At 45.9% G+C, this 27,243-nt stretch overlaps 1 protein-coding gene and 1 pseudogene across 1 annotated transcript; one reads left to right on the plus strand and one right to left on the minus strand.

Annotated features, from left to right (window-relative positions):
- The first annotated feature begins 2,533 nt into the window (after positions 1 to 2,533).
- LOC136469709 (uncharacterized) lies at positions 2,534 to 5,040 on the plus strand (annotated as a pseudogene).
- Positions 5,041 to 23,356: 18,316 nt separating this feature from the next.
- Positions 23,357 to 24,292, minus strand: LOC136473231 (auxin-responsive protein SAUR76-like). The gene has a single exon (XM_066470912.1). The coding sequence runs from the start codon at positions 24,157 to 24,159 to the stop codon at positions 23,746 to 23,748; it is 414 nt and encodes a 137-aa protein (XP_066327009.1). The 5' UTR covers positions 24,160 to 24,292; the 3' UTR covers positions 23,357 to 23,745.
- Positions 24,293 to 27,243: the final 2,951 nt, after the last annotated feature.

Consider the following 27,243-nt stretch of genomic DNA (forward strand, 5'->3'; position numbering starts at 1 on the left):
TTTACCACAATAAGATCATGATTATTTAGAGAAAATATGTTTGATAACAACATTGTTCAAATATCTTTTTACTTTTAGATGATAGAATTCAAACACATCCGATCCCATCATTTACAAATTATTACAAGTACATAGTCACATGTGGTTTCTCTATTTATTATTAGAGAACTGCTCTAGTACTCCTTCTAAAACTTACACGGATCTCAAAGCAGCTCATCTAATTAATTAAATGTTTCTTAATTATTTTCCACCTAGGTCACGTATGGGCTAGGCCCGTCCGAACTCCAAGTACCGGAAATCGGAGCAAAAAAAAAAAAAAAAAAAACTCCCACTACTGGAGCCATTTTTCCAAACATATTTCTAAATGACTTTAGCTCCACCAAAAAAACTATTCCACAAGAGAAGCTCGTGCAGAGTCATATGTGGAGGAGCTATAACCCCTCTGAATGGAGCTATTTGTGAAGGAGCCATAGCCCTACCAAATAGAGCCTTGCTATGTTTGTCAAAACGCTTATGCTAAACTTTAGAACAATAAATTTGTTTGGTGGTTTTTCAAACCCACCCAAGCTTGTGGGGTGGTGTTTTTCATTTTTCCTTTTTAAAAACTTGATACAAGAATATGTGAAAACCTAATTTTAACTTTATAGAGAAACCAGTATGGCGTTTATCGAAAATGATGAAACAATATATGAAAATGTTCTAATAATTCTTTCAAATGTTTTTTTAAATAAAATAATTAAAAACATACTCCTGCCACTATCTTGGTGAGCCATTCATCTCCTATAGCGTTAATGTCAAACGACAGAAGATGCATAAGCCCAAATCTTGTAGAAGATGTGCTGGAATTCTACACAAAGGGTGCGACATGCTTTTTTTTTCTTTTATGATGGGAAAGGGCGCGACGCTAGCAGTTAGAGCATGAAATGGATTGGAGTTCCAGGTTGAATTTTGTGCATGACGATGTCCAAGCCGGAATGGACCTTAATCATTACGTGGGCTTTTTGAACAACATTTCTGGCATCTCTTGGCATGTATTATTGTCACAGATCTTGGGCTTATTAGAAGGCTCATCGTAACAAGAGAATGAGCAATAAGTGGGCCAGACTTCCTTACGGGCCTCATATAGTTATAAAGCTTGGCCTGCGTGTGGTAGGAAAAATTGATGAAATAAATCAAAGTTAAGAAAGCTGACATGGCAGATAGTCGAGAGCCCGAGACGGTTTGTGCAATGGCGGTCACTGTCAATTATCAAGGTCTGTATATTCTCCACACCGGATCTAATACTAATAGATAACAAAAACTAGTTCATAATGATCGTTTGGTTTGCCCTCGCCTCTTATTTTGATGTCTCTATAAAAATTGACCTAATCAATTTAATCATATATAGAACTTTTATTTTAGATCGGAAACAGTTCAACGTTAAAATAGAACTTGGATTCAAGGATGAGGAGTTTACCAAGGCTCAAGTCAATCAGTCAGCTGTCTTGAGGGGCGGATCTATAGACGTGTTTGGTATAAGAGTGCAGGCTACTATTGGCCAGGCTACGGTACACGTGCAACTTGTTTGGACGTCTGGTTGAGCAGAGCTGGCCACACGTAGCGTTTGTTTGGTTGGCCGCTCGCACACACATAGATACGCTCACTCTCTTGATCGAAGGCCAGCCACTGGTGCTCCTCCGGCCAACCAAACGCGACAGTTCGGCACCCCACGAGCCAGATTTGTTTTTTTTTGGGTGGGGGGATGCCGGGCATGCCGGGAGGTGGAAGGGTGTGGATACAAGTTCCGAGAAGAACATGACATGGAGAGATAGGGATTACAACACTTCACAAAACAACAACAAACACAACATGAATTAGCTACCAAGTCCGCCTACTAACCGAAGCGACTGCAAGCACAACTTCGTAACATGTGCCACCACCAAAGACATACTCCGAAGAGCTCCACACCACAAGCAGCTGTAACTATAAGGTATTGAGTGTGATCCGACAGACGACAGCCAGAAAGCTACAAAGTATTGAGTCGGAGCCAATAGGCGGCAGCCGTGAGTAGCATCGCCTAAGAGTGCATCTAAGCTCCAACCAACGCCCACCAAGGCACCAACGCTATTTAGGGAAAGGAAGCCTCAAAAGGGAGGGCCGCCACGAGGAGAACGAGGAGATCCGGAGAGGAGATCGAGGTCCAGGGGTGGGCCCACCTGTATTCAATGGTATTCAGTTGAATACCTAAATTTTTTGGCAAAAAATTTCATATATAGTGTATATACAAGTCTGTATATGAAAAAAATACAGAGAACTGCATACCTATACAAACAATTCAGCCCAATTCCTACTCCTTTTCCCTTCCCATCCAAGGCCCAGTGCTGCCCCGCGGCCCATTTTCTCGGCCCAAGGATGCACGTTAGGCGCAAGTCCCAAGTTGCTGCCTGTTCCGCTGCTGCTGCAATCGTCGCATGGAGAAAATCGATCGACTCGGTTCGCGGCTTCGCGTGACGTCTCCGTATCTGGCGAAAGAAACCCTTGGCGTCTTCGCACTATGGCAGGAGGCAGGAGGCGTGGCCGCGCGGCGCGGCAGGCAGCAAGCAGGCCAGCACCAGGCACCAGGCAGCGATCGCCGATCTGTAAGTTCAGTTTCACTCCTCACAAAGTTTCAGAGATAGCAATTTGCCAATTTGTCCCCCAAATTATTTAGTCTAGTCTCTTGGTTTAATTTTAGGTCTCAAGTTTGAAGAGAAAAAAGAGTAATACCACAGACCTAAGAAGTTTCTTTCAGCGGGCTGCTGCAAAGAAGAAGCAGTCACAAGGTCAGGTAGATCAAGAGCAAGAGAGAGTTATTCCATCTACTGATCAAAGTTGTATGCAATTGGTTGTTTTTCAAGGGCAGAATAGCAGTGGAACAAGCACAATTCCACCTGAGGCTGAGCCTACAGTAATAGAAGATGATGAAGCTATATTCCTAAATGAACCAGATTCTAGTGATGAAGACAATGATGACATGTATCAAACTGAGCATGATCCTGGATTGAGGATTCCTATCTCAAGCTATGATGTGAATGATCAAGATTTAGTTAGAATGGCATACATTCCATTGGGGCCATGTCGACCCAAAATGAAGCAAAATGATTTTCCGCAACATGAATGTGGAGGTATGAGTCGATTCAATCGTAAATGTTTTAGTGAATTCAAGTGGTTGGAGTATAGTGTGGAGAAGGATACTGCATATTGCTTTGTTTGCTACTTGTTCAAAGATAGCAACAAATTTGCTGACGGAGATAAGTTTATAGATGAAGGGTTTAGAAATTGGCACATGAAATCTAGAATTCGTAGGCATGCTGATGCTGTCAATAGTGCTCATTTAGAAGCTCAAGAGAAATATAATTTGTTCATGAAACCTAAAGCATCAGTTCATGAGTCTATTGCCTCATACACAACAGAATTCAAGGCTCAATATCTGGCTCATTTGAAATGGTCACTCCAGGCTGCAAGATATCTTTTGCGTCAGGGGTTAGCTTTTCGTGGTCATGATGAGTCTTTGGATTCACTGAATAAAGGCAATTTTTGGGAACTTATATCATGGCTCGCAGGAAACTATGAGGAAGTTATAAGGTGGTTCTAGAAAATGCTCCACAAAATTGTCAGATGGTGGATCACAAGATTCAGAAACAACTCATTGCATGTTGTGCTCAAGAAACAACCAAATTGATCATGGAGGAACTTGGTGATGAGTGTTTTGCAATTCTTGCTGATGAATCTAGTGATTCCTACCTACAAGAACAATTGGCACTTTGTTTACGTTTTGTCAATAAAAGAGGGCAGCCAGTTGAGCGGTTTCTTGGTCTTGTGCATGTTGAAGATACTACTTCATTGACTCTCAAACAAGCAATTCAGTCCTTGCTTCTTAAATATCAATTGCCATTATCCAAGGTACGTGGTCAAGGCTATGATGGAGCTAGTAATACGAAGGGTCATGCTAATGGCTTAAAGAAACTCATCATGGAAGAGTCTCCTAGTGCATATTATGTTCATTGCTTTGCTCATCAAGTTCAACTAACACTTGTAGCTGTTGCTAAGGAGAACATTGATTGTCAGTGGTTCTTTAGACAACTTGCATATTTGTTGAATACTCTTGGCATGTCTTGTAAGAAGATCCGTATGCTTCGCATAGCTCAAGCTGAGTATATGATTGAAGCATTGAAATTGGGTGAAATTGAAACAGGACAAGGTTTGAATCAAGAGATGGGCTTAGCAAGGCCAGGTGATACACGTTGGGGATCTCACTATAGGACAATAATGCATGTTATGGCTTTGTATCCTTCTATCAAGAAAGTCCTCTGGAAGATTGGGAATGAAACTAAAGGGGGCGATGTTTTAGGAGCTCAAACTATGTTGAAAGTATTTCAATCATTTGAGTTTGTTTTCCTCCTCCACTTGATGAATGAAATATTTGCGTACACAAATGACTTATGCATTGCTTTGCAAAAAGAGGGAGCAAGATATTGTAAATGCAATGGATCTTCTTGAGTTCACAAAGGTACAATTGGATGTTTTGAGGCTTGATTCTGGATGGACAGAATTCCTTGCAAAGGTCACTTCTTTTTTAGAAGCACAAAGTTAAAGTTGTTGACATGGATGCAATGTATAAGCCTATACAAATATCAAAACAATTCTTCAGAGGCCTCAATAACTATCACCGGTTTCATGCAGATATGTTTTTGGGTGTCCTTGATAAGCAGCTTCAAGAACTTAATAATAGGTTTGATGAGGTAAGTACTGAGCTACTTAGATGCATGGCATCATTTAGTCCAGCTAATTCTTTTGCTGCTTTCAATGTTGAGAACTTGGTGAAGCTTGCAAGGTTCTATCCTCATGATTTTGAAGTTGAAGAAATGTACCAGCTCCCTTTTCAGCTAGCTCACTATATTAATGATGTGAGGAATGATGAAAACTTCACAAATTTGAGAGGTCTAGCAGAGTTGTCCATGATGCTTGTTAAAAAGGACAAGGTTGATAGGTACAACATTGTTTACAAACTTCTCAAATTGATGCTAGCCCAGTTGCAACAGCCGATGTTGAAAGGATCTTTTCTACCATGAACTATATCAAAACAAGCTGAGAAATAAAATGGGGCAAGATTACTTGAATGATAGCTTGGTTACATTCATTGAAAAGGAATTCTTCTTGCAAGCAAAGGATGAGAACATCATCAACCGTTTTCAAAGCATGAAGGATCGGAAAGTTGTCTTGTAATTTGTAAATTTTATTGTCATTTAGTTGTTAATTCTATATGTTGCCACTTTGCTATGTTAAACTATTGGCACCTTTTTATGTCTAACAATTTCAATTTATGCTCAAATTCTTGAATATGGAAATTCTGCTCAATTCTTAAACTATATATTATGCAATTTTAACTTAACTATATGGCATTATACATGCCGAATATTAGCCATTTGGTTGTCAAAATTTTTTAGTACCCCTATATAGTTTGAACACCCAACCCTCAAATCCTGAGCCCACCGCTGTCAAGGTCCCCGCAACCCAGCATATGATGAGGCGAAGCACACAAGTGATTTAGAGAACGACAGAGCAAACCGTTGATGGCGAGCACCTGACAGCAAGTAGTGTTTGTAGAAGCCAAGGGGTAGAAGGGTAGCCATACGAACAACAAGATGGGGAGGAGAGCAACCGAGGAGAGCACAAGGCCACATGGGGGCGTGCACGGAAGCGGGTGTGCTTGCATCTATGCCTTCAAGAAGGAGAGTGACATCCACGGATGCCACCATCGATGCATAGAGCACTAGGCCCATAAGGGCTTTCGCTCGGAACCTGCTCAGCGGATGCAGCAAGTTCGGATTGGTCTTCGCTATAGCATGAGCTGGAATCTTCTCCTCCACGGTGGCACTCTCAAGAGGGACACGACGTCATTGAGCCGCCACCACCGACTCCAGATAACTAGAGCTTGGTTTTCACCAGCAGGAGACGGATAGTACTACAGTCATATGGTGGATAGCCTACATCATTGACGCCTCCAAGGATGTAAACGACACTAGAGGGCATTGCCGTCGATCTCACCAAGGTCGTGCATGGCTTTCGCCTAAGCTCCCCAAACCCATGAACTATAGCCCATCGACTTAGAAACTAGGAGGACGAGCCCGGAGCGACACCGCGCCCACCTCTCGATGTCGGACACCGCGAGCACCATGAGGCACCAGACTAGAATGCCACGTAGGCTAGCCCATAGGGGTTCCCCCGCGGGCGCTAGCCGGCCTGGGCCCATAGCGCACAAGCCGGCTTGGTCGCACAGCACCGCCCCGCTCATGGACACCCCGAATAGGAAGCAGGGCAGGCCCACATGCACCTCTGGCCATGGAGATGAGCACCCTGGGCCGCTCTGGCGCGCGGTGCCCGCGCGGACTCGACCCTGCGGTCGCATGCCTTGGTAGAGCCAGATGCGCCGGTGTGGGTTTCCCGCGTGCCCGCCAGCACCGTGGCTGGGACCGCCTCCATCCGACGAGCCCTGTGGCTGGCTCCGCCTCTGTCCCGCGAGCACCGCGGCTTGGCCCGCTTCCGACTTGTGGGCTCGCAGCCAAGACCCAGATCTAGGAGCCATGTTCGAGTGCGCTGTTGGTATTTATTAACTTGTCACTTGTTTTAGTAGTCATCTAATGTGTTGTTGACATTTCTTAGCATCACTTTTACTAAGTTGTCATCCCTAGCGATGCTGCCAGAAATGCTTGTTGGTACTTCCTAGTGCCACTTCTAGAATGACACTAAGAGTATTTTATGTGACTAGAAAGAATATATATAAATAGAAAAGGATCTGTAAGTGTACAGATAATTATACCATTGTAACACTTCACCCGGGAGTATTCCTGGTATCGTTATTTATATTTTTACCACAGGAAAGGACGGACAATTGGAATATATTGATAACTTATACATATGATGGAGAAATAAACCATAACCAAACTTCTACTCACAACAGGGGTAAGTCAAGAGATAAATGTATATGAATGGTAAATAATAATTAATCATTGATCACTCAGAGTATTTCTTTCTATGACGTTAGCATGGCTAAGTAGAATATTAGAGAAATAATTTCTAAATTATTATTAATTACAAGTCAAAGCATACGATGATCACTCCCATGCCAGTGTGGCTGTGGCCAGGCACCTAGGTGGGCCGGGCCAGCCGCCCAACGTGTCTGGCCGCAACGCATAGACAAGTGAAGTGATGTTTGCCGAGTTGCCGGCCCACGACCACAGTTGATGCGATGCACACCGAGCAGAACAGGGACGGAACGGCAACGGTTGACGAGTCACAACTCGGGAATAGCCAAACAGGCGATTGCGATGCTGTGTACGCGGAGTGCGTGAGATAGGAGGTCGAGAGGTGTTCCTAGCCTCTGTGTCCGAATTTTTCATTTTTAGCCCTTTTTTGAAAAAATTTCACAAATATGCCTCTAGAGGAAAGATTTTATAATCTGGACCCTTAGCTCAGCGCCATCATTGCGGCGCCAAGCAAACACATCTTGGCGCCAGCGTCCCTGGCGACAAGCTCTTGGGCTCAAAGCCAACGTGGTGGTGACATGGTAGGAAGCTCGGCGCCATCACCCTGGCACCGAGCTCGGCGCCGTAGATCTTGGCGCCGAGCTTGGTGCCAGGGTGACTGGCGCCGAGCCTTTATTACGTATGGACCCCAATCCTTTCTCTCTTCCTCTCCCTCTCTCTCTCGCACCCCCCTCGCCTGAGCAGAGCAGCGCCACCGCCGCCCGTGCCCTCTCCCGCCACCGCCCACCCGAGCCCGCGCGGCCTCACCCTCGCCCGTGCCCGCGCCCAGCCGCCCACGCCGCGCCCCGCTCCCTCGGTGCGCCCCGAGCCCGCACCGGCCACCCATGCCGCCCCGCTCCTACGCCAAGCCCCACGCTCGCACCGGGCCCCATGCTCGTGCCGGCCCCGCGCCCACGCCGAGCCCCGTGCCAAGTGCTCACGCCGAGCACCCGCGCCCGCCCCGAGCCTGCACCAGCCGCCCGCGGCGTGCCCCGCGCCCGCGCTGGTCACCGGTCTCCTCGCCGACCGCCCTGCGCCCCGGTCCCATCACCGGTCCTTGCGACCACGCCGTGCCCTCGCCTCGCCCGACGTGCCGCCCACGGCCACCTTGGCCGCGCCCCGCCGCGCCGATGCCGTGACCATGAACATGCCGCCCGCCACCGCCGGCCTTGGCCACGCTTGCCGAGCCGGCCTCGCCGCACGGAGCACCGGGAATCCTACCCCCGCTGCGCGCCACCGCCGTCATCGGCCACGCCCCCGCTGGCCCTGGCACCTACAGCGCCCGACCGTGCCAACGCTGGCCCGGCTTGTCGGCCTGACCCATGCCCGACATCCGCTGTGACTCCGTCGACGTCCGTGACTCCAACATCGGACAGGTAAAAATTGTGAATTTAAAATATGCGTACTTAGTTAGCTTTGATTGTAGTGTAGCAGTTTTGACATTTGTTATTTACTAGCTAATGTGATGACTCAGGTAGTTGATTTAGTTAGTGATCTAGTGAGATATATATGTAAATAGATAGAAACATAGATACATAGATATAGTTAGATAGCTACTTAGATAGGTAGTTACATATTTAGTTAACTAAATAGGATCTAGCTATTTAGTTAGTACACTGTATCTATGTATGTAGTTGTTATCTTATTTACTTAGTTTGTAGTTAGAAAGTATTTGTTAGGAAAGGACATGTGTTTCGTTATGTGTTTGAACTAGATGAACAACCTAGTGACCATATATCATGGAGGCACCATTGAATACGATCGCTATAGATATGTTGAGTTTGTTGACATGCAAAGCATGCCTGTGCTATTCAATGATAGGCCATCATTTAGTGAGATGGTTGCAAGGGCTTGGGAGGAGCTGCATTACCTTAGAGATGATGGCATTACAGTTGAGGGTGTACTGCACCTAGGTTCTCCTCCCAACATCCTCAGGTGAATGATCCCAATTAGTTGTGCGGATCAGTAGGAGAACTATGTGAGATCGGCTATGAAGAGCCAGCTGCAATGTTTGGACATGGTTGTGCGTCGGGTGTTAGTTGATCCCATCTCTCATGGGTTTTCCCCACCAATGGGTCAGCAGGCACACATCAACCCTCCCGTCCCAGAACCTGATATGGATGTGGAGGTTGCACCTACGGTTCCTGATGCTCAATCTGCCCCCAATGCGGTAGTTGAAGATGCTTGTTAGACTCATGTTGTTGTGGCAGATCCTCCTCATGAGATCTTTTTGACATAGAATCATCCGAGTAAGTGTCTTAACCGCATGGTTATTGGGAGGTTACCCCCTTCCTTACATCCATTTCTTTCATTCTTCCCTCATTTCTCTACTTATGTTGCAGGAGACATTCCTGAGAATGTGGATGTGCCCCCTGTTGCTGCGCAAGTGCACTTTGGAGATGGATTCCATGGCTCCAATAGTGTTGAAATTATGCATGATTCAGAACCATATGAGATGGCAAGGTCTCTTGATTCTGATGATGATCGCCCTGTTGGAGAGCTGACCGAGAGTGATGTTGAGATGCTGAGGCGTATCTTTCACGGCCACCGTGATCCAAGAGTTCATGAGTTCAGCAATCTTACTCATTCTGATCAGGCGTTTATAAAAGGACGTGATGATGAGCTCCTAGAAGCTCCTGAGGCTGGCCCTAACATGGTAATTGAGAATAGAAGGGTATTCAATGATCTCCCTGCATTGAAGAGGTGGTTGCATGCATTTGCAGTGATACGAAAGAGACCTTACAAGGTCTTGCATTCATATGCGGAGCGCCATTACACAATTGTGTGTGACAAGGAATGCAGCCCATGGAGGGTTTGTGCAAGGAAGCAAATGGTCACCGGAAAATGAAAGATCACAAAAGTTGTTGGGCCACACAATTGTGCTGACCATGAGCTAACACTGACGCATCGGTAGTTGACATCTACCCTCATTGCCAAGCAGTTGATGGGAATATTGCAGGGAGAACCCAACATGAAGGTGAGGACAATTATCAGGATTGTTGAGGCATTGTATGGAGGTTATGTGATAACTTATGGTAAAGCTTGGAGGGCTAAGCAGCGAGCGTGGAAGATGATATATGGGGACTGGGAGGATGGGTATGAGCAGCTGCCAATACTTTTCAATGCAATCAAAGTGGTGAATCTAGGCATGCATTATGAGTACATCCCAAAACCAAATGCATGGAAGGATGGGAGGCAGATATTCTTCCATGCTTTCTAGTGCTTCCCTCAGTGTGTCGAGGCCTTTAGGCACTATCGTCCCATCTTCTTCATTGATGGTACGTTCTTGATTAGCAAATACTAGGGCACACTTCTTGTAGCCATATCCTATGACGCGAACAACAAGTTGGTTCCTTTGGAATTTGCTTTGGTTGAGAAGGAGAACAATGACAGTTGGGGTGGTTCTTGAGGCTAGTTTGGATACACATGGTTGGGCCTGGTAGGGAGGTTGGCATCATATCTGATAGGCACCAGGCATACTTAATGTCGTGCGAGAGCAGATAGAGGGGTATGCACCTTTGCACCATCGTTGGTGTACTCGGCACCTTGCTGAGAATCTACTCCGGAAGGATGGTGTGAAGGGTAACTTTGATCTATTCTAGGAGGTTGCTCGACAGCTTGAGGACAAGTACTTTCAGAAAAAGTTGAAGCAGGTTCGAACCGCATCACATGCAGAAGGTAGACAATGGCTCACAGGTTTGATGAGGGATTTGGAGAAATGGATGAGAGCTCACGATGCCGGTGGATCGAGGTACGAGTTTCAGTGCAGCAACATGGTGGAGTCATTCAATAAGTTGCTATTGGGGATACGTGGTATGCCCGTGAATGTAATCGTTCAATTCACCTTCTATAAGCTTGTTGCCTGGTTCAACGATAGACACGCCTATGCATTAAAGTTGCGGAGTGATGGAGAGATATGGATGCCAAAACCAAAGGCACACCTAGAGAAGGTAATTGAAAGGGCTGGGACACATGAGGTTACATGCTTTGACCATGCCACAGGGACTTATAAGGTCGAGCATAGAGGCGGTACAACATCCGACGGCGAGGTCCGAGAGTCAAGGATGCATGAGGATGCATGCACTTGTGGTAAACCAAGGCAGTACCACTTTCTATGTTCCCATTTGGTGGCAGCAGCTAGGCATCACAACTATAATATCGAGAGCAGGATACCTCATGAGTTCAGTGTCGACACGCTTCTACACACATGGAGCCCCCACTTCGTTCCTTTCTGGGACCCTGGAGAGTGGCCTCCATATGATGGGTCGAAGTACATTGCGGATCCAGCTTACCGTTGGAACAAGCGTGGATCAAGGAAGAGGACGCGGCACATGATGGTTATGGATCAGATACCTAAAAGAACAAGGCGTGGGAGAGGAACCCCATTTGTTACTGACCCCGAGCAGTACGAGTGCGGCAAGTGTGGTAGACTTGGCCACAATTCACAAAGTTGCCATTGGCAGATTAGTGAGGTGCGACTATTGGTTGATTTTATTATTTCATATTTGTCGTATTCATTTAATTAATTATGCATATCTCAATTTATGCTTGAATGTTGTGTCAATTACTTGTACATTTCTAAGTTCATGTTTCATTGTATATTGAATTTCTAATTCATTGACTTTTTTTGTAGGATGGCGCAATTCCACCTGCTCGACCTGACGTACGAGGCGACCCACCGAGGACGTCTCATAGCGCTAGGGCAGGTAATAATCTATATGTTTTGTTCAAATTTTGGTGAGCGTACATGTGTTCATGAAGTAATAGGAGACTATGTTTTATTCCATGCAGGACCTTCTGCTCCTTCATCCTAGAACCCACAATGGGTTCTTGGACATGCGGTACGACGACAGGTACACTCCTTTCCTGCAAAGAGCTAGCCTGGATGTCATCTCTTTTCAGGTTCATCATGGGTTGCCCAAGTTCAACTCAGCGGCCATAACTATATTGGTTGATAGGTATTATATTCAATCATTGCCTCCATTCATGGGCATTTGTTCATGCGCTTGCCTTTTTGACATGTAATCTTGCTTTGCCTAAAATATAGATGGCGGCCGGAGACTCACAGCTTCCACCTACCTTTCGAGGAGATGACAGTCACGCTCCAGGACTGTCAGAAGATGCTAGGCCTGAGGATTCACGGCAACCCAATCACCGAGCAGTGTAGGTCAAAGGGCTAGAGAGCACGAGTGGAGGCCTTCCTTGGGCGTGAGCTTGGCGAGCAAGGGGCTCACACTTCTGGAGTTCTCATCTCCTAGCTCCGACAAGAGTTCGCACAGTGCCCCGAGGAGGCAGATGAGGAGACAGTTGTGTACTACTGTAGGGCGTTGATCCTACACCTGTTTGCCTATGTTCTCTTCCCCAACGCCATGGGTGACACTGCATCCTAGATGTGGGTCCACTACCTTAGTGACTAGGACTAGGCAGGTCACTACAGCTAGGGCTCTATAGTCTTGGGTTTTCTATACCGACAGCTATGCGAGGGGTGTCATCAGACTTTGTCCAACGCATCACTTGGTGGATGCGTGTAACTGCTCCAGCTGTGGATGTGGGCTCATCTTCCAGTTGGCCGTCTAGAGGTTCTGGCTTGTCGTGAGTGGTTCCAAGGTCAGCCTCCAAGTCAGCAGCCGATGTGGGCGTACCTTTGGGACCAGGTCAGGGTTCCGTACGCGAGGTTAGAGCGGGCGTACATGGAGTTCATGAATGAGCTAGACACACTGATGGCGTCTAGTGTAAGTAAATTTTATTTCCCATGCTGGTTTGAAATGGATTAGTATACCATCTAACATCTTGTTTGGACATGTTGCAGGTGGAGTGGGAGCCGTACGATGGAGAGGGGGCACTTCCTTTTAAGTTGAGCAACGTTTGTGGGTTCGATGATGACTTCTATAGGATGAGGTGCCCTCTAATATGCTTCTATGATGTTGAGTTCCACCTACCAGATAGTGTTGCACGCCAATTTGGAGTGAGACAGCTTTGGCCCACGGCTCCATTCTCGACTGGCATTGACTTACACAAATAAGTGTTTTGCTATTTCAAATGTCTCGTGATGGTCCATTTCTATTAATATGGTGACATGTACATGGATTCAAGTAATGATGATATACATGCAGGTTGGATCGTCAGAAGAACAGAAAGTTTTTTGACTAGGAGAAGCACCACCAGTCCTACATTGAGCAATGGGAGGAGATGCATGACAACATGGATGAGAACAATGAGCCACACACGAACCATGAGTTTAGGTGGTACCAAGCTTGGTACCAGCATGCGACACGTTGCAGGCTAAGGGTACAGTGGACATAAGATGACTACTCCGACATCGAGTCCTCCGACAATGAAGACACATCGTACAACCAATCTACTCGTGCTGGAAGGCAGGTGGAGGTAGGACCGATCTTGGACAGAGTGGTAAGTCAATTGCCTTATTTTTCTACATTAAGTTGCATACCAATACATTAGGCATTAGAGTTATCTATTTTAGTTAGTGCCACCTTCGAGCCATATCATCCTTATAATACGTTAGATTCTTGTACAAAAGAAAACAAAACCTATTGCTATCTGTTTAGAAGTATTATTACTAAGAACTTTATTGCGATTTATCACTTCACTGACATAGTACTAGAATGCAAGGAAGCACAACTCCACTCCATCTCCACCATCCATCTTATGACTGTTTGATCCAAGGGCTGAGGTGAAGAGGCACATAGATCACTGACATGGCACATTGAGAGGCCTCCATTCCTCCTCTCAACCTATAAATAACCCCTCACTCCCTCTCATTCACACACACAAGGAAGAAGAGCACTCCTCAGCATTTTCTTTCATTGCAGTACCAATGTCTGGAGGGTCATCCAGAGGGAGAGAAAAGGGGAAGGGAACTACCATTAGGTGGGAGGGTCCTCTTGGTCCCAATTTCTTTGAGGAAGCTCTTTATGAGAGGTTCCCAGTTGAGAGCAAAAGCAATTTTACCAAAGAGTCACCACTGAGAGGATACGATGAAAGGAAAGAAGAGTGGCCAAAATGTATGCATGGTGAGGACTGCCTAGTGCAGATGTTCACCGAGGGAATAGATGGAGGTCGTCGTTTCTTTAAATGCCCGCGAGCATGGGTAATTGCTATTACTATTTGTTTCTTCAATATGTTCCTCTTCTATACAACTTACATGACATACTTATTGCAGTCTTCCTTGGCCAAAGAAAACTATGGGTTCACTAGGTGGGTCGATCCTCGACCTATTTATTCGCATGCGGAGTACATCTACTACCTGCAGGACCGTATCTTCGATCTAGAAAGGGAAGTTAGCAGCGGTTACAAGGACGACGGACAGGACGACAACAACAATGATGCCGATTCGCAGGAGGCACTCTGCAATGATCCTTATAGCACCTACCCTAATCACAAGAACAAGGGGCCTTCGCCGCCACCCCCGCCGCCACCACCACCAACAATGGGAGGCTACTTTGGAGAAGGTGCAACACAATTTGCTATGTGGCCACACTACTAGGACGACTTTATCTTATTCACATGGCACATCTATGTGTTTGTTATTTGGTTTAATTACCTAAGGCATGTTAGGTTTAGCCGAAGGAACTCTGTACCCTAGTTCGGTACATGTTCTCACATGCCATTTCATGTGTTTTGTGTGTTGAAAAGGCACAAATCTAGGACATAGATTAAATGTAAATTCATTAGAATGTGTATAGTCCAATCGTATCGTACAGACTTGGGCCGGGACTCCCAACTTGGGTCAGGACTTCCGACTATCGGGAGTTTCGACTCACGTCGGGACTTCCGACGTCCACTGTCAATGCGCAGGCTAAGTGACTGGGCGTCAGGACTTCCGGCATGAGTCGTGACTTCCGACTATCGGGAGTTCCTGCTTACGTCGGGACTTCCGACACCAACAGTCACTAAAAATATTCTATATGCCCGTGGAGTGCTAGAGTGTCACTCTTTTGACTTTATTTCTATGCTTGAGCACTCTATCTTCCTCAGACCAACTAAGTTTGCATCCCTCTTTATAGTGCGGCGGATCCTAAACTCAAAAACAAAAATAAAACCTTTGGAGAGCGCATACTGAGTAATAGCTACGACATATCTCATTAAGATCACATTAGTCCCTAATTTGGATGTCATCAATACACCAAAACCCACATAGGGGGCAAATGCACTTTCAAATCCTCAGTCTGAAACATACTGAGTAAGTAACTCATCATCCGAGTACCAGTCCTCTACCACAACCCTATTGCTGTGGCTAGGCTCACCTACATTGCTTTGACCTGCCTGTCTCCTGTAGTAAGTGGCCTCCACTTCATCTGCGGCCTGAGTGAAGAATGCGTCGTCGTCCTCCTCCGTAGGCAAGCCTACCTCTGCTAAAGCGATGAGCTCGCTTAGTCTGCCAGTGTTGTCCTAAGCCTCCTCCGCCTTCAAGCCCGCCTCTGCTAGAGCAATGAGCTCGCTCAGTCTGCCAGTGTCATCCTCAGCCTCCTCCACCCGCAAGCCCACCTCTGCTAGAGCAATGAGCTCACTCAGTCTGCCAGTGTCGTCCTCATCCTCGTCCCCCTCATCAGACAACACAATCGGTGATTGAACGGTGCGACCAGCTCGCGATCTATGCTCATCTAACTTCTTTTCCTCATACTTTGCACGAGCCACCTCTGCGACATGTTTCTCGCTGTATCCAATCCCTTCATGTATAAAATGCAATCAGTTAGCAACGCGATTAAATTGCATTTAAAATCAGGCAACGAAAAAATGGCTTTTAAGCACTCACTGGCACATAATGCAACAACATGCTCGTTCAAGACCTGCATCTGTACTCTTGTGTCCTCCTTTGCCTTCTTCCTTGCCCTCTCCTCCTCTAACGTCATCCGTCTCTCCAATCCCCATTTGTCAAGCCCAACATCGATCGGGTTACAAATACCGCGCTGTCTAGCAAACTCACGCATCTTTTCTTTGTGATGTTTAATGAATAGGTTGACGTAGTCAGGTCCATATCCCCTCTTCCATACAATTACTTGCCTCTCCTTCAGTTCATCTAAGAACTTAGCTTGACCATCATAACATTCACACCTGCATTTCCTAGTGCTCTGTTCAAACGAAAAATTAAATCATATATGTCTTAGCAAAAGAAACAAAATACGATTTCATGTTTACCATAAAAATAACCAACCTCATCATAGTCAATCATATGGCCGCAATAATGGACTATTCCAAGCTCCGAAGGGACTAGGCCATAGTTGGATTTAACACCACATTCGCACATGACAGGAGGTGCTTTATAAATTACCCTTTCTTTCTTCTTTTCCTTAACCTTTAGCGGTTCTTCCGGCCATTGGTTCTTAGGACCATACAACCACTCCTTGAAACGACACTTCACCATTGAAAACACCTAAATAAGGTGACATTAGTACATGAACACATATAGCTCAACATTTCAACACATACACTTTGCACTTACTTCATGCTTGTTTGGACACATAAACTCCAACGTATTCTCAGGGTTTATCATAGCTCGATCTCCGCAATGGCACAGAAGAGGTTCCTTGAGTCGTCTAACTACGACTAGGTGCTTCTCCTTAGCCGTCATTGGCGGAGGGTTAGGGGTGGTGGAACCCACCGCTTGAAGTGCTCACGTGGATGTCTCCCTCTAAACCAATCGTCGAAAAGGAGGCACCTAGGATCAAACTTGTCTGCACCGTCGATCCACTGAAAGAAAAAGCACCTCTCATGGTTCTACACAACGTGATTCCAACAAAATATTAGTATCATACTTACACAAATAAAGAAAAAAGATAGCGGAAATAATTTCTTACATTAAAACGACTGAATGTGTAGAAGCACTGCACCGCTGTGTCCGGATGTTTCGATTGAGAAACGTGGGCCAGAAAACCACAGTCACAGTTAGGGACAGGGAGGTCAGGAGAGACGGGGGCATCTTTGCTAGACGCGTCGGGGTATAATTCTCGAGGACGACCCCGTTTTCGCCAAAACTCCTCCCGATACATTTCTTGCGTCTAACAAAACGGATGTAATTTAACAAACAAAAATCAAAACATCACAAATAAATACCAATGAGAACCATAACTACAATACAACCAATTTCGTTCTAAGAACCGAAAGTAATTAACATTAAACCCTAAACCTAGGATTTCCCATTTGATGCACAACAATTAACCCATAACATAATTACATGAGCTCTGGTTACCTAGGTTTGCTAGCTTTTCCATGCCTTGGCATCATCCTACGGTTGTATAATACAAATATTGAGGGATAGAATGAAACCCTAAGTAATGACGATTCGTAGGTTGAAAAATCTGACTAATATATACCGAATCGATGCAAAAAAACTAGGAGGGGAGCGAGGATACCTTGCTGTTGAAGATCTACGGATCAAATTAAAGTTTGCAAGGTCCAATATGCCGATTCGTGAGGTAGGGCGAGGTGGGGAGAGAAAAAACCCGAGAGGGAGAAGAAAGAAGAGGAAGAAAGCTCGGGCAGAAAGGTTGGGGCCGGGGTTAAAACACAAGCTCGGCGCCAGTCACCCTGGCGCCAAGCTCGGCGCCAAGATCTACGGCGCCGAGCTTGGCGCCAGGGTGACTGGCGCCGAGCTTCGTGCCATGTCACCGCCACGTTGGCTTCGAGCCCAAGAGCTCGACGCCAGGGACGCTGACGCCGAGAAGTGTTAGCTCGACGCCAGCAACGATGGCGCCGAGCTAAGGGTCCAGATTCTGAAATCTTTCCTCCAGGAACATATTTGTGATTTTTTTTTTAAAAAGGGCTAAAAAAATAAAAAATTCGGCCTCTGTGTAGCTCTGGGCCAATTAGTAGCGAAGAATTTGGCCCAACATCTAAGGACATTTCAAATAGATTTTTTTTGGGAACCATTTCAAATTGATTAAATTTACATGTACCGTAAGAGTCGTTTTCGGACTAATCGGATATTGAAAAATATCCTTTTCTTTTTCAGCCCTCGGGTAGACTCAAAAAATGATGGCCGCATTAACTTGCCCACGCTACACACGAGGTTATGCCTTCAATGGTCCAACATCGTCTAAACGTGTTGTAGAACCCACACCCGTTGACTATGCAAATGCAGATGCTGGCATGACGTGGCATCCCGGTCCTTGCAAGCGTACGTACGTAGGGCCTTGCGTTATCATGCAAAGGGGGAAAAAAAGCCATGGATGAACCAACCGCATGATTGGGAAAGAGCAATAGTTATCCACCGCGCGCTTCTTCCAAATCATGGCAAACGAGATGATTACGCCAAACAGCTGTCGCAAGAATTTGCCGTACGCAGCATGGCATCATCGCACTGCAGGAAAAGCACGTACACTACGAGCAGCAAGCCCATGCAAGTACAGCACCGTTAGGACAGGCGACACCGCGAGCTCGCAACATCTATATGAGTGCGGGTTGTGGTGCTCAGTCAGCACATGAAGAAGGCGCAGGTAGTAGGGTTATGGTGACGAATCTAGAAATATATACATGTATACTACTCCCTCGTTTCAAACTGTAAAACGTTTTAGTATTTCTAGATACACGATTTTTGCTATGTAGTTAAATATACGTTATGCCTAGATATATAATAAAATCAATATATCTGGAAAAGACAAAACGTCTTACAATTTAGAACAGACGGAGTATAAAAGGAATGTTTCTTTTTATATATATATATATATATATATATATATATATATATATATATATATATATATATATATATATATATATATATATATATATATATATATATATTTAGTCCCTCCTTTGAAGGTTTACTGATCGAAAACTTGTAGGGAAGCTTAAGAGGGGCTCCATACTTACGATAGTAGTAGAGGGTTTGAACTTTGAACCCCTGGCAACCCAGACACCCGGTGCTAGATCTGCCCTGGGGTAGCGCTCATGATGGTCATGGACACGAAAGATTTTACAACATAGGTTCATTCTTCAGAAACCACAGAGACAGGAAAGGAAAAAGAATTTTGATCAAATCAATGGATCGAATGATCCCTTACCCGATTTGAATTCCATCCTCCTTCGATACTAAGATATGCTTTAAGTTCCTAGACTTTTCCTATAATGACTGCAACAATTTTCACCATTTTGCGAATTTCCATTTTAGATTTCATAACTTTTAGCCTCAGTTCGTGAAGGAGCAGGAAATGTTTCTATAGTTATGAATCGGGTATAGACACATGTGTGTGTAGCGGGGGGCGGGGGGGGGGGGGGGGGGGGGGGCTTGGTTGCATTCCTTTTTAAGATAGAGTAGATCCATTAGTGGGGACCAGAATAGAATGTTAGTTGATCTACGAGAGTCTTAGAGCAACTCCAACCAATCCCTCAAATTTTGCCTCCCTATTCCTACAAATGAGAGTCCATCATCCATATTTCATCCCCTACTCCTCAGGGTACTCCAACCGATCTCCTAAATTTTTTCTACTTTTACACTGTATTATCATAGACCCTGTTTATTGGTCCCACTTGTCAGCTTTATGGAAGAGAGAAAGCAGGATGAGGGAGAGAATGAGGGACTCCTACATCTAGGAGTTTAGGAGAGAGAAATAAGAGCCCCTCATCCATCGGGGCTTGAATAGGGGTTCGGTTGGAGAGGTTTTTGAACTCTCAAAATAGGATGAGGGCTCAAGTAAGAGTTCGGTTGGAGTTGCTCTTAATAACCCTGTAGGGTAGAAGCCCGTTAGCAGAGTCCATATATATGGAGGGGTGGGGCTATAGGTGATATATAGTTATGCCATCCCCAAACCCTAACCGCCACTCCTCTCTCTCCCTCACCACAAAACCCTTAGTTGCACGTGGTGCTAGCACATTGGTGTACATTGTTTTATCCCCGCACTGATGGATAATGTGAAGATGCTGCTGCTATCGCTAGCATAATGTTGATCGACAATGAACGTGAGGTGAACAGGCAAGGCGGGTGCACGCGTGGCTTTTAATCTCGATGAACATCAATTAATAGTCTTCAAATCTTGATTTTTTTAGAAGCTAGTCTTCAAATCTTGATGAAGATCCATGTTTAGCTGGTTGGGCCGACCGCTGCAGTGGCCAAATAAAATAGGTGCGTGGCTAGCACCCGGATGTCCAGGCGCTAGCCCCCGTCCGGATGCCTGCGCCGCTGCCCTCCCGTCCCGTGTCCCACGCCTGCCCGCCCATGTCTCGCCTGCTGCGCCCGCCGGCAAGCATGTGGGGCCCGTTCACGCCAGTGGGGACCGCCTCTGCATGCGCTCGCTTCCCGCGCCTAGCACCGAGGTGAGACAATAGAAAGGCGAAGAGGGAGATGCAACACCCAGATGCAACAATTGCAACATACGGCTAAAAACAAATGAAACATTTGAAACATGTGTCTGTAACACTTGCAAAAACACCTGAAAAACAGTGGGAACCATGTAAACAAACGCAATATCCCAGATAAAACACTTGCATCATATGTGTGAAAACATATGCAGCATCCAGATAAACACACTTGCAACATACGTAAAAAAAATGAAACATTGAGAACAAGAGCTTGCAACATACGTGTACAACCATTGCAACATATGCAACATCCCGATCTACTTTTACAACATCCGTATGAACCAATTGCAACATACCTATGAAACATCCAAAACACTTGAAACATGCGTTTGCACCATGGAGAGGCCGGGGTCGGTCGATTCCAGCCATCGAGGTCGGAGCTGGCGGCGAGCGGTGGCGCACGAGCACCACCAGCACCTAGCACTAGCGGCACGCGCAAGCACCACCACCAGCATAGGGCTTGGCTCGACCGGGCGGGCGGAGAGAGCACCACGGCCAACGACGGGAGGGAGCGGCAGGCGCATGCGACGGGAGGGGGGAGCGGCGGCGTGCGCGATGGGAGGGGCCAAAGGTGCGCGCGACTGAGGGCGAGGAGCGGCGGCGCGGGATGGGCGCGTGGCAGCAGCGAGGTGGAGTGGCAGCCGCGATGGACGGGTGACGTGGTGGAGGCCGTCGCTGCGCAACAGCGGTGGAAGCGGCCGATACGTTCGGAACACTTGGACTATGCAGGAGTTTGGAAGGCTACCTGGGCCGGTCCACACACCCATTAAGCAAGCGCCCGGGCGGCCGGATGCTCGGGTGTAAGCATTTCTGATAAAATTGAGGTCCACACAAAATGCGCATGATTAGCAAGAGCCAATTATATTGTACTACTATGAAGTTTAATGCCCCTTTGTTCACACGAAAGAACCAAAATTGTACTACTATGGAGTTTAGTGCCTCTTTGTTCACCGGAAAGAACCAAAAAATGGGGTTATATGCCGTTTACGTGTGTACTCAAAAGAAGAAAGAATCCGTTGTCCATTGATGTGTTCTTATTGCTCACAGGTGTCGGTCGTTAGTACCGACACTAATGGGTTTGATTAGGACACGGGTTAGCATATCTGGCTTCCAAATTAAGGCGACACAGTTTCCGTCCTTTGATTGAGGAGATGACACAGGGCAGATAGAGCTAATTTGATCTGCCGAAGCAATGGCGACTTGGACTTGGTATTTCATCAAAAAATGCAGAGTGAAATAATTAGCATAGATTTGGACTGAATGACTAATTCAGTGCAAGGTTATACGATAACACTCATGGGTTTGCTTGTATATCTGGATACGTTCACCTAGCATCAGCACTTAGCAGGGCTCTGAAAACACCCATTAGGCCAAAAAAAAAACTTGGTAGGTTGGGTTAGGCCGTAGACAGGCGACCTGCTACCAGCCGGCAACAGCCAACTAACCTCATCAGATAGCCTACCCGGCCCAGCCGTCACCTAAACTGAGGCCTTATTTAGTTGGCGAATATTTTTGGAAAATGACACTGTAGCACTTTCGTTGTTATTTGATAATTAGTGTCCAATCATAGTCTAATTAGACTTAAAAGATTCGTCTCGTGAATTTTGTCTAAACTGTGTAATTAGTTTTATTTTTTATTTATATTTAATGCTTCATGTATGCGTCCAAAGATTCGATGTGACGGGGAATCTTGAAAAATTTTAGGAACTAAACACTACCTGAAGGCAAATCGTCAAAATATTCTTGTCTAGCACTCCTCCATCCCTGTACTGTAGCTGTACCAAAGCATTTCAGAAACTGGAAATTGAGAACCATATCCTCGAGACCTCAAGTGATCAAGCAGTAGTTAACTAACTCGCCGCCGGCAGGGGCCAAAATCATGGTGCCACGACCCGTGCTTTAATCGGCAACACAGTTGTCACCCTTGAAACCCTTTGTCCGGAGAAAAGGCGGCAGATTAAACTAGTGTGTAACTGCAGGTTGGTAGTGATCTTTGCAAAAGAAAAGAAGGGTCAAAAAGCTAAGCTAAGAGAGAGCACCTCTTGTTATGTTAACTAATTGGTGCTTCAAATCATTGCAAATTTGCAATGTACGATAGAAAAAGGAGGAGTTAGCCGTAGATTAATCACTAGTAATGACGACCAATGCAAGAGAGAAGGTAGCTAGCCTGCAAGCATCCGAAATGAGCTTGCACGCGCACTTGCTTGGCGCAAGTGGCAGTGGCAACCGCGAGCCTGCGAGCTTGCAGCCAGCCAGCCGCACCTTGATTGGCGACGCCTGTGGACCATCATCCTGCTGTGGCCTGCCTGTGGGGCTCTTGACACCTCGAGTTGACCATCTAGTTCTTCTCGACCGATCGCAGATGACCAGACCGTTTGATGCAGCTTATGTGATCGTGCAGAATCTCTTTGTCGGAGACGCCAGTGAAGAAATGCAGATTACTCTGCTTATTTTGCTTGTTGTTAAGCTGCAACAGGAAAAAAAATACTACTCTATCGCGCTTGACACAGCTTTTGCTTGATCTGCAGAGGCTAGATATTAAACTAAGTTAATTAACAGGGACTACTAAGCTGTCTGCTCCGCTGCTAATAAACAGACGATGATGGCTTTGGCCCCCATGCCAGCAGCCAGCAGGGACTGGGGAGCCCAGGTACCCAAACGTGCGGCCTCGTCTCGTATTTTGCCGTGGAGTTGAAACACCTGTCCCTGTCACGGCAGATGGAGTTTGTTTGTTTTGGCACACAGCTGTTCGTTAGCCCGCGGGATATGCTAGCAGCTAGCGACTCCTCTCTCCTCTCCGTTGGAAGACAGAGACGAGGGTGTTGGAATGAGAGGGACTTTTCGCTTTCGATGATTCCAACCAATTCCTTTGTAATTCTGAATTCTCTTCCTCGGAACTGAAAAAAAAATGAACGGGGCTGCAGCAAAAAAAAAGTCCCCCAACTCTGTATTATAGCAATCAATTAATATAAGCTTTTGCATTGAAATGTACATCTGTGGACACTAAGGAAACGAAATTTAAATGGAAATGTCTATTACACGATCGAGGAAATTAGAGAAAATGGAATGAAAAAAAATTGGAAATGTCTATTACACAACCGAGGAAATTAGAGAAAATGGAATGTAATCCAATCGAAAGAGCGGCAGCGGTCTTGGGCTGCATATATGGTAACTACAGTAATAATAATCAAATTAACAGCGGTGGGAGTAAATCGGCAGTGAGTGCGCCTCTTGGATTAGCACCGACGCCGAGAGCTACGCGAGAAGCAACGCAACATTCGGTAGTACCAAGATTCTACATACCCCTAGCAAGACGCACGGAATGATTGGGTTTACCGCAGCTATGAGCTTCTTCAACTCCGGCGAGCCGGGGGCTCTGTGCGTGCGGTCAGCACGCGTAGTAGTCGACGAGCTCGTCGAGGGACTCCGGCTGCGGGTCCGCGTTCTCCAGCATCCACAACAGGTGCTCGAACAGCACGACCTCGCAGCCGACGACGGTAGCGGTACCCGCCGCTCCCCCGTTGGCGCCGCCGCTGCCGCCGGTGCGGTCGACGAGGGTCTGGAACAGCGGGTGGCCCACGAGCTCCTCGGCGATGAGGTACCGGCGCCGCGACTTGCCGACGTAGACCGGGTGCAGGCCCTTGGGCACCTCGTCCGCGCCGTGGAACGACGACGCGCCGCCGCCGCCGGAGACGATGGCACCGTCGTCGTGGATGGCCGGTGGTGACGTGCGGGCGATGCGGCTGGACGAGTTCCACCTCCTGATCATGCACCGCAGCTTGCCCAGCCCGCCCTTCGCCATTGGATGGGTGCCCTCCGCCGCCTCTTCTCCTTTGATGCGACGCGGTAGCCAACGACCCACGACCACGAATTCTGTGTGGAGAGAGAGAGAGAGAGAGAGAGAGAGAGAGAGGTTTTAGCGAGAGAATTCAGGAGCACGGTGGTGATGATTGGGAAGGCAGCGGAGGCGACGACGGCCGGAAGCTGCTTATATAATCGGGAGCTCCTCCAACTTGAGAGGGCAAACTGGCCCGGGACCGCATGTCGACGGGCTCGTCGGACGAGACCCTGGAGCGTATTTGCCTGGGCCCAAACCCTTCCTGGACGGCTGGACCTTCCTGTGCTTCGTTTGGATTGAGCCCTGATGATTCCTGAGCCAGGCAAAGTGCGTGTGCAGCGAGGCAAGCAAAATTGTGCGCCTGGGGCCTGCATCCAGAGGTAGCCTGGAACACAACTTAATCATTATTTTTATTTGAAAACATAATAATCTGTTACTATTAGTCTGTTATTAAATATATGAGAGTTTGTTATTATAAACATACAATATTAGCGTGTAAAGTATAATTAAGTTGTTAATTGTAGTCAACTTTTTATTAAATTATTTTTAGTTAATAAAAAAATGATATTAATCTAAATCATCTAGTTCATTAATCAAGCTATATAAGTATATATGCTAATCTCACATCATAGATATTTTCATACACATCCATGTTATCCATATCCTCTCGTTAATATTCTCGGGCAGAGACCTCCAACCAAACATTTTTCAGACTTGCCTGACGAGACAATTATCACCAACTTTTGTTGGTGACAAAAACCACTCAGGCATCCTTTGAGCACAATAGCGTTGGAAGTGAAGTGTTGAATCGAAGATTTGTTGTAAGATTTACGAGACTCTAGCATAATTTGAGAGAAATTTTGTACCATGGGCAGTTTCTTATGTCAAAAATGCTTGTGGTGTATTACTGTGTTGCAGATGGTGATTTAGGGCTTGTTTGGATTAGCTAAAACTAAGAAAAACTCTAAAACTAATAAAACCTTTTGGATTAGCTAAAACTAAAAAAACTATAGCTAATAAAAAGTAAAAGCTGGTTAATAAAAAGCTAGGGTTATTTGGATCACTCAACTTATAGACAGGTGGATTGTTTTTTTTTTTGAAAGGTCAGCAGGGGAAGCCCCCTACCTATTTTTTGGTATTTTATATATATGAAAAAAGGAGTACAATATATACAAGTTACAAGGCTCTCAAAGCCAAAGGGAAACGGACAAACAAACATTAAGAACAATTCTCGCACCACCTAATAAGGGGTAGACAGGTGGATTGTTGATACATATTGATGTAAATGTCTCTGTTTGCTGCTACAAACTAGGTTGGAGCCACCTAATGGATTATTGCTAGTTGGGTTATTGTCCTTTTATTAGTTATTCAATAAGCTTATTACCTCTGTTTGGATGAGCTATAACTTTTATTAGCAATCTTTTATTAGTTTTAGTTGATCCAAATAGGCCCTTAGAAAAAGCATGCGCATTTGTAGAGGTACCACATTAAGAAAGCACACGTGAAAAACTATTTACACAAGTAATTGATGTAATAAGCACCTATAAATACTACTCCCTCTATTTCAAATTATATGACTTTTTAGATATATTGTTTTATTATGTATCAAACATATTTATATATCTAAATGCATAACAAGAGCTACGTATCTAGAAAAGCCTAGACATCTTATAATTTGGAATTGAGGGATAGTAGAACGATACCCCACATATTGCTGCTAGACTTTCTTAGGAAATAAAAGTGTTGCATATATGAGTTGGACATACATGTGTTCTTTCATCAGTTCTGATAAAAGGCAAGGTAATAGAAAAATCCAATACAAGCAACTAACAGAATATTAGATCAAATTATAAGATGATGGAAAAGCATAAACAAATAGCTTTGTTTGAATGCCTTGTATTTTTGATAGATTTAAAATAATAATTAAAGATAGTGGAGGATGATGTGGATGGTTTGCATGTTACTAAAACTGCATAGCAGTCCACATGAACGTATACCAAACATTTATGTAACCTACGTTATACTGATCTTATTTTAAAGAGAACCATTCCTCCTAATTATTACCATTGCTTTGTAACCGTCACTAAGAACCCTAGTACAATGCAAAACTTTGAAAATTAGAGTGTTCCAAATTAAAATTCAACGTCATTGACATCCAAACTCCCGGAATACAGTCGTAGAGCTAGATCGAGAAGTTAAACGGTGTGCTGAGGGCCTATTTGGTAAAGATTTTGGCACAGCTTCGTAAAGCTGTTTTGCCACTTCTCTACCAAATGGTTCACAAGGAACCAACTTCAGCTCACAATGTCCGGAAGATACACTCTCACATGCAAAAACCAAAAAGCAGATGGTGAAGCTAAAAAAGTAGCTTCATCCGACTTCTTACATGGGTGGGTCCCATCATTGTCATGGGCGAAGTTGCCCTCTAGCCCGATGCGGGGGTGGACACAGGCGCTAGAGCGGAGCCTGGCGCAATGGCGGATGCTGGTGCGGGAGCAAAGCCATCGTGGTGGCGGAGCCCGACATGGGAGTGACGGTCGGCGTGGGAGCAGAACCGGGCGTGGTGGCGGATCCCCGTGTGGGAGCGGAAGCTGGCGCGGGGGCGGGTCGCCAAGTACAAGAGCAGCAAGGACGAGGGCGTGGGTCGCCGAGACTGGAGCAAAGGCCAGCACTGGGGACAAAGACCGGGGCTGGGGCGGGTCGCGCGGGACGGAGGAGGATGCGGTGTGGTGCACACGTGCGGTGGGGACCACGTGAGCGTGTAAGGGAAGGTAAGAGAGAAGGGAAAAGGAGAAAAACAAAAGGAAAATTAAAAAGGCGGGGGTATATCATGGACACTTAATAATTTGGTACTAAGAGAAGCTATTTTACGAAATGACTCACAAAACCGCTTCAGTTCTATCAGTAAACATGCTTTTCAAGCTAAAACTAACAAAAGCTGCTTCAACGGTCGAGGTGAGCTATACTAAAGCCCCCTTTGGCACGGCTCATCCAAAACGGCTTCATCGGTGAAGCCAAAGCCGGTGAAGCCAGAAAAACTGGCTTTTC

Source organism: Miscanthus floridulus, chromosome 8 (genome assembly GCF_019320115.1).
Source record: "Miscanthus floridulus cultivar M001 chromosome 8, ASM1932011v1, whole genome shotgun sequence".
Taxonomy (NCBI): domain Eukaryota; kingdom Viridiplantae; phylum Streptophyta; class Magnoliopsida; order Poales; family Poaceae; genus Miscanthus; species Miscanthus floridulus.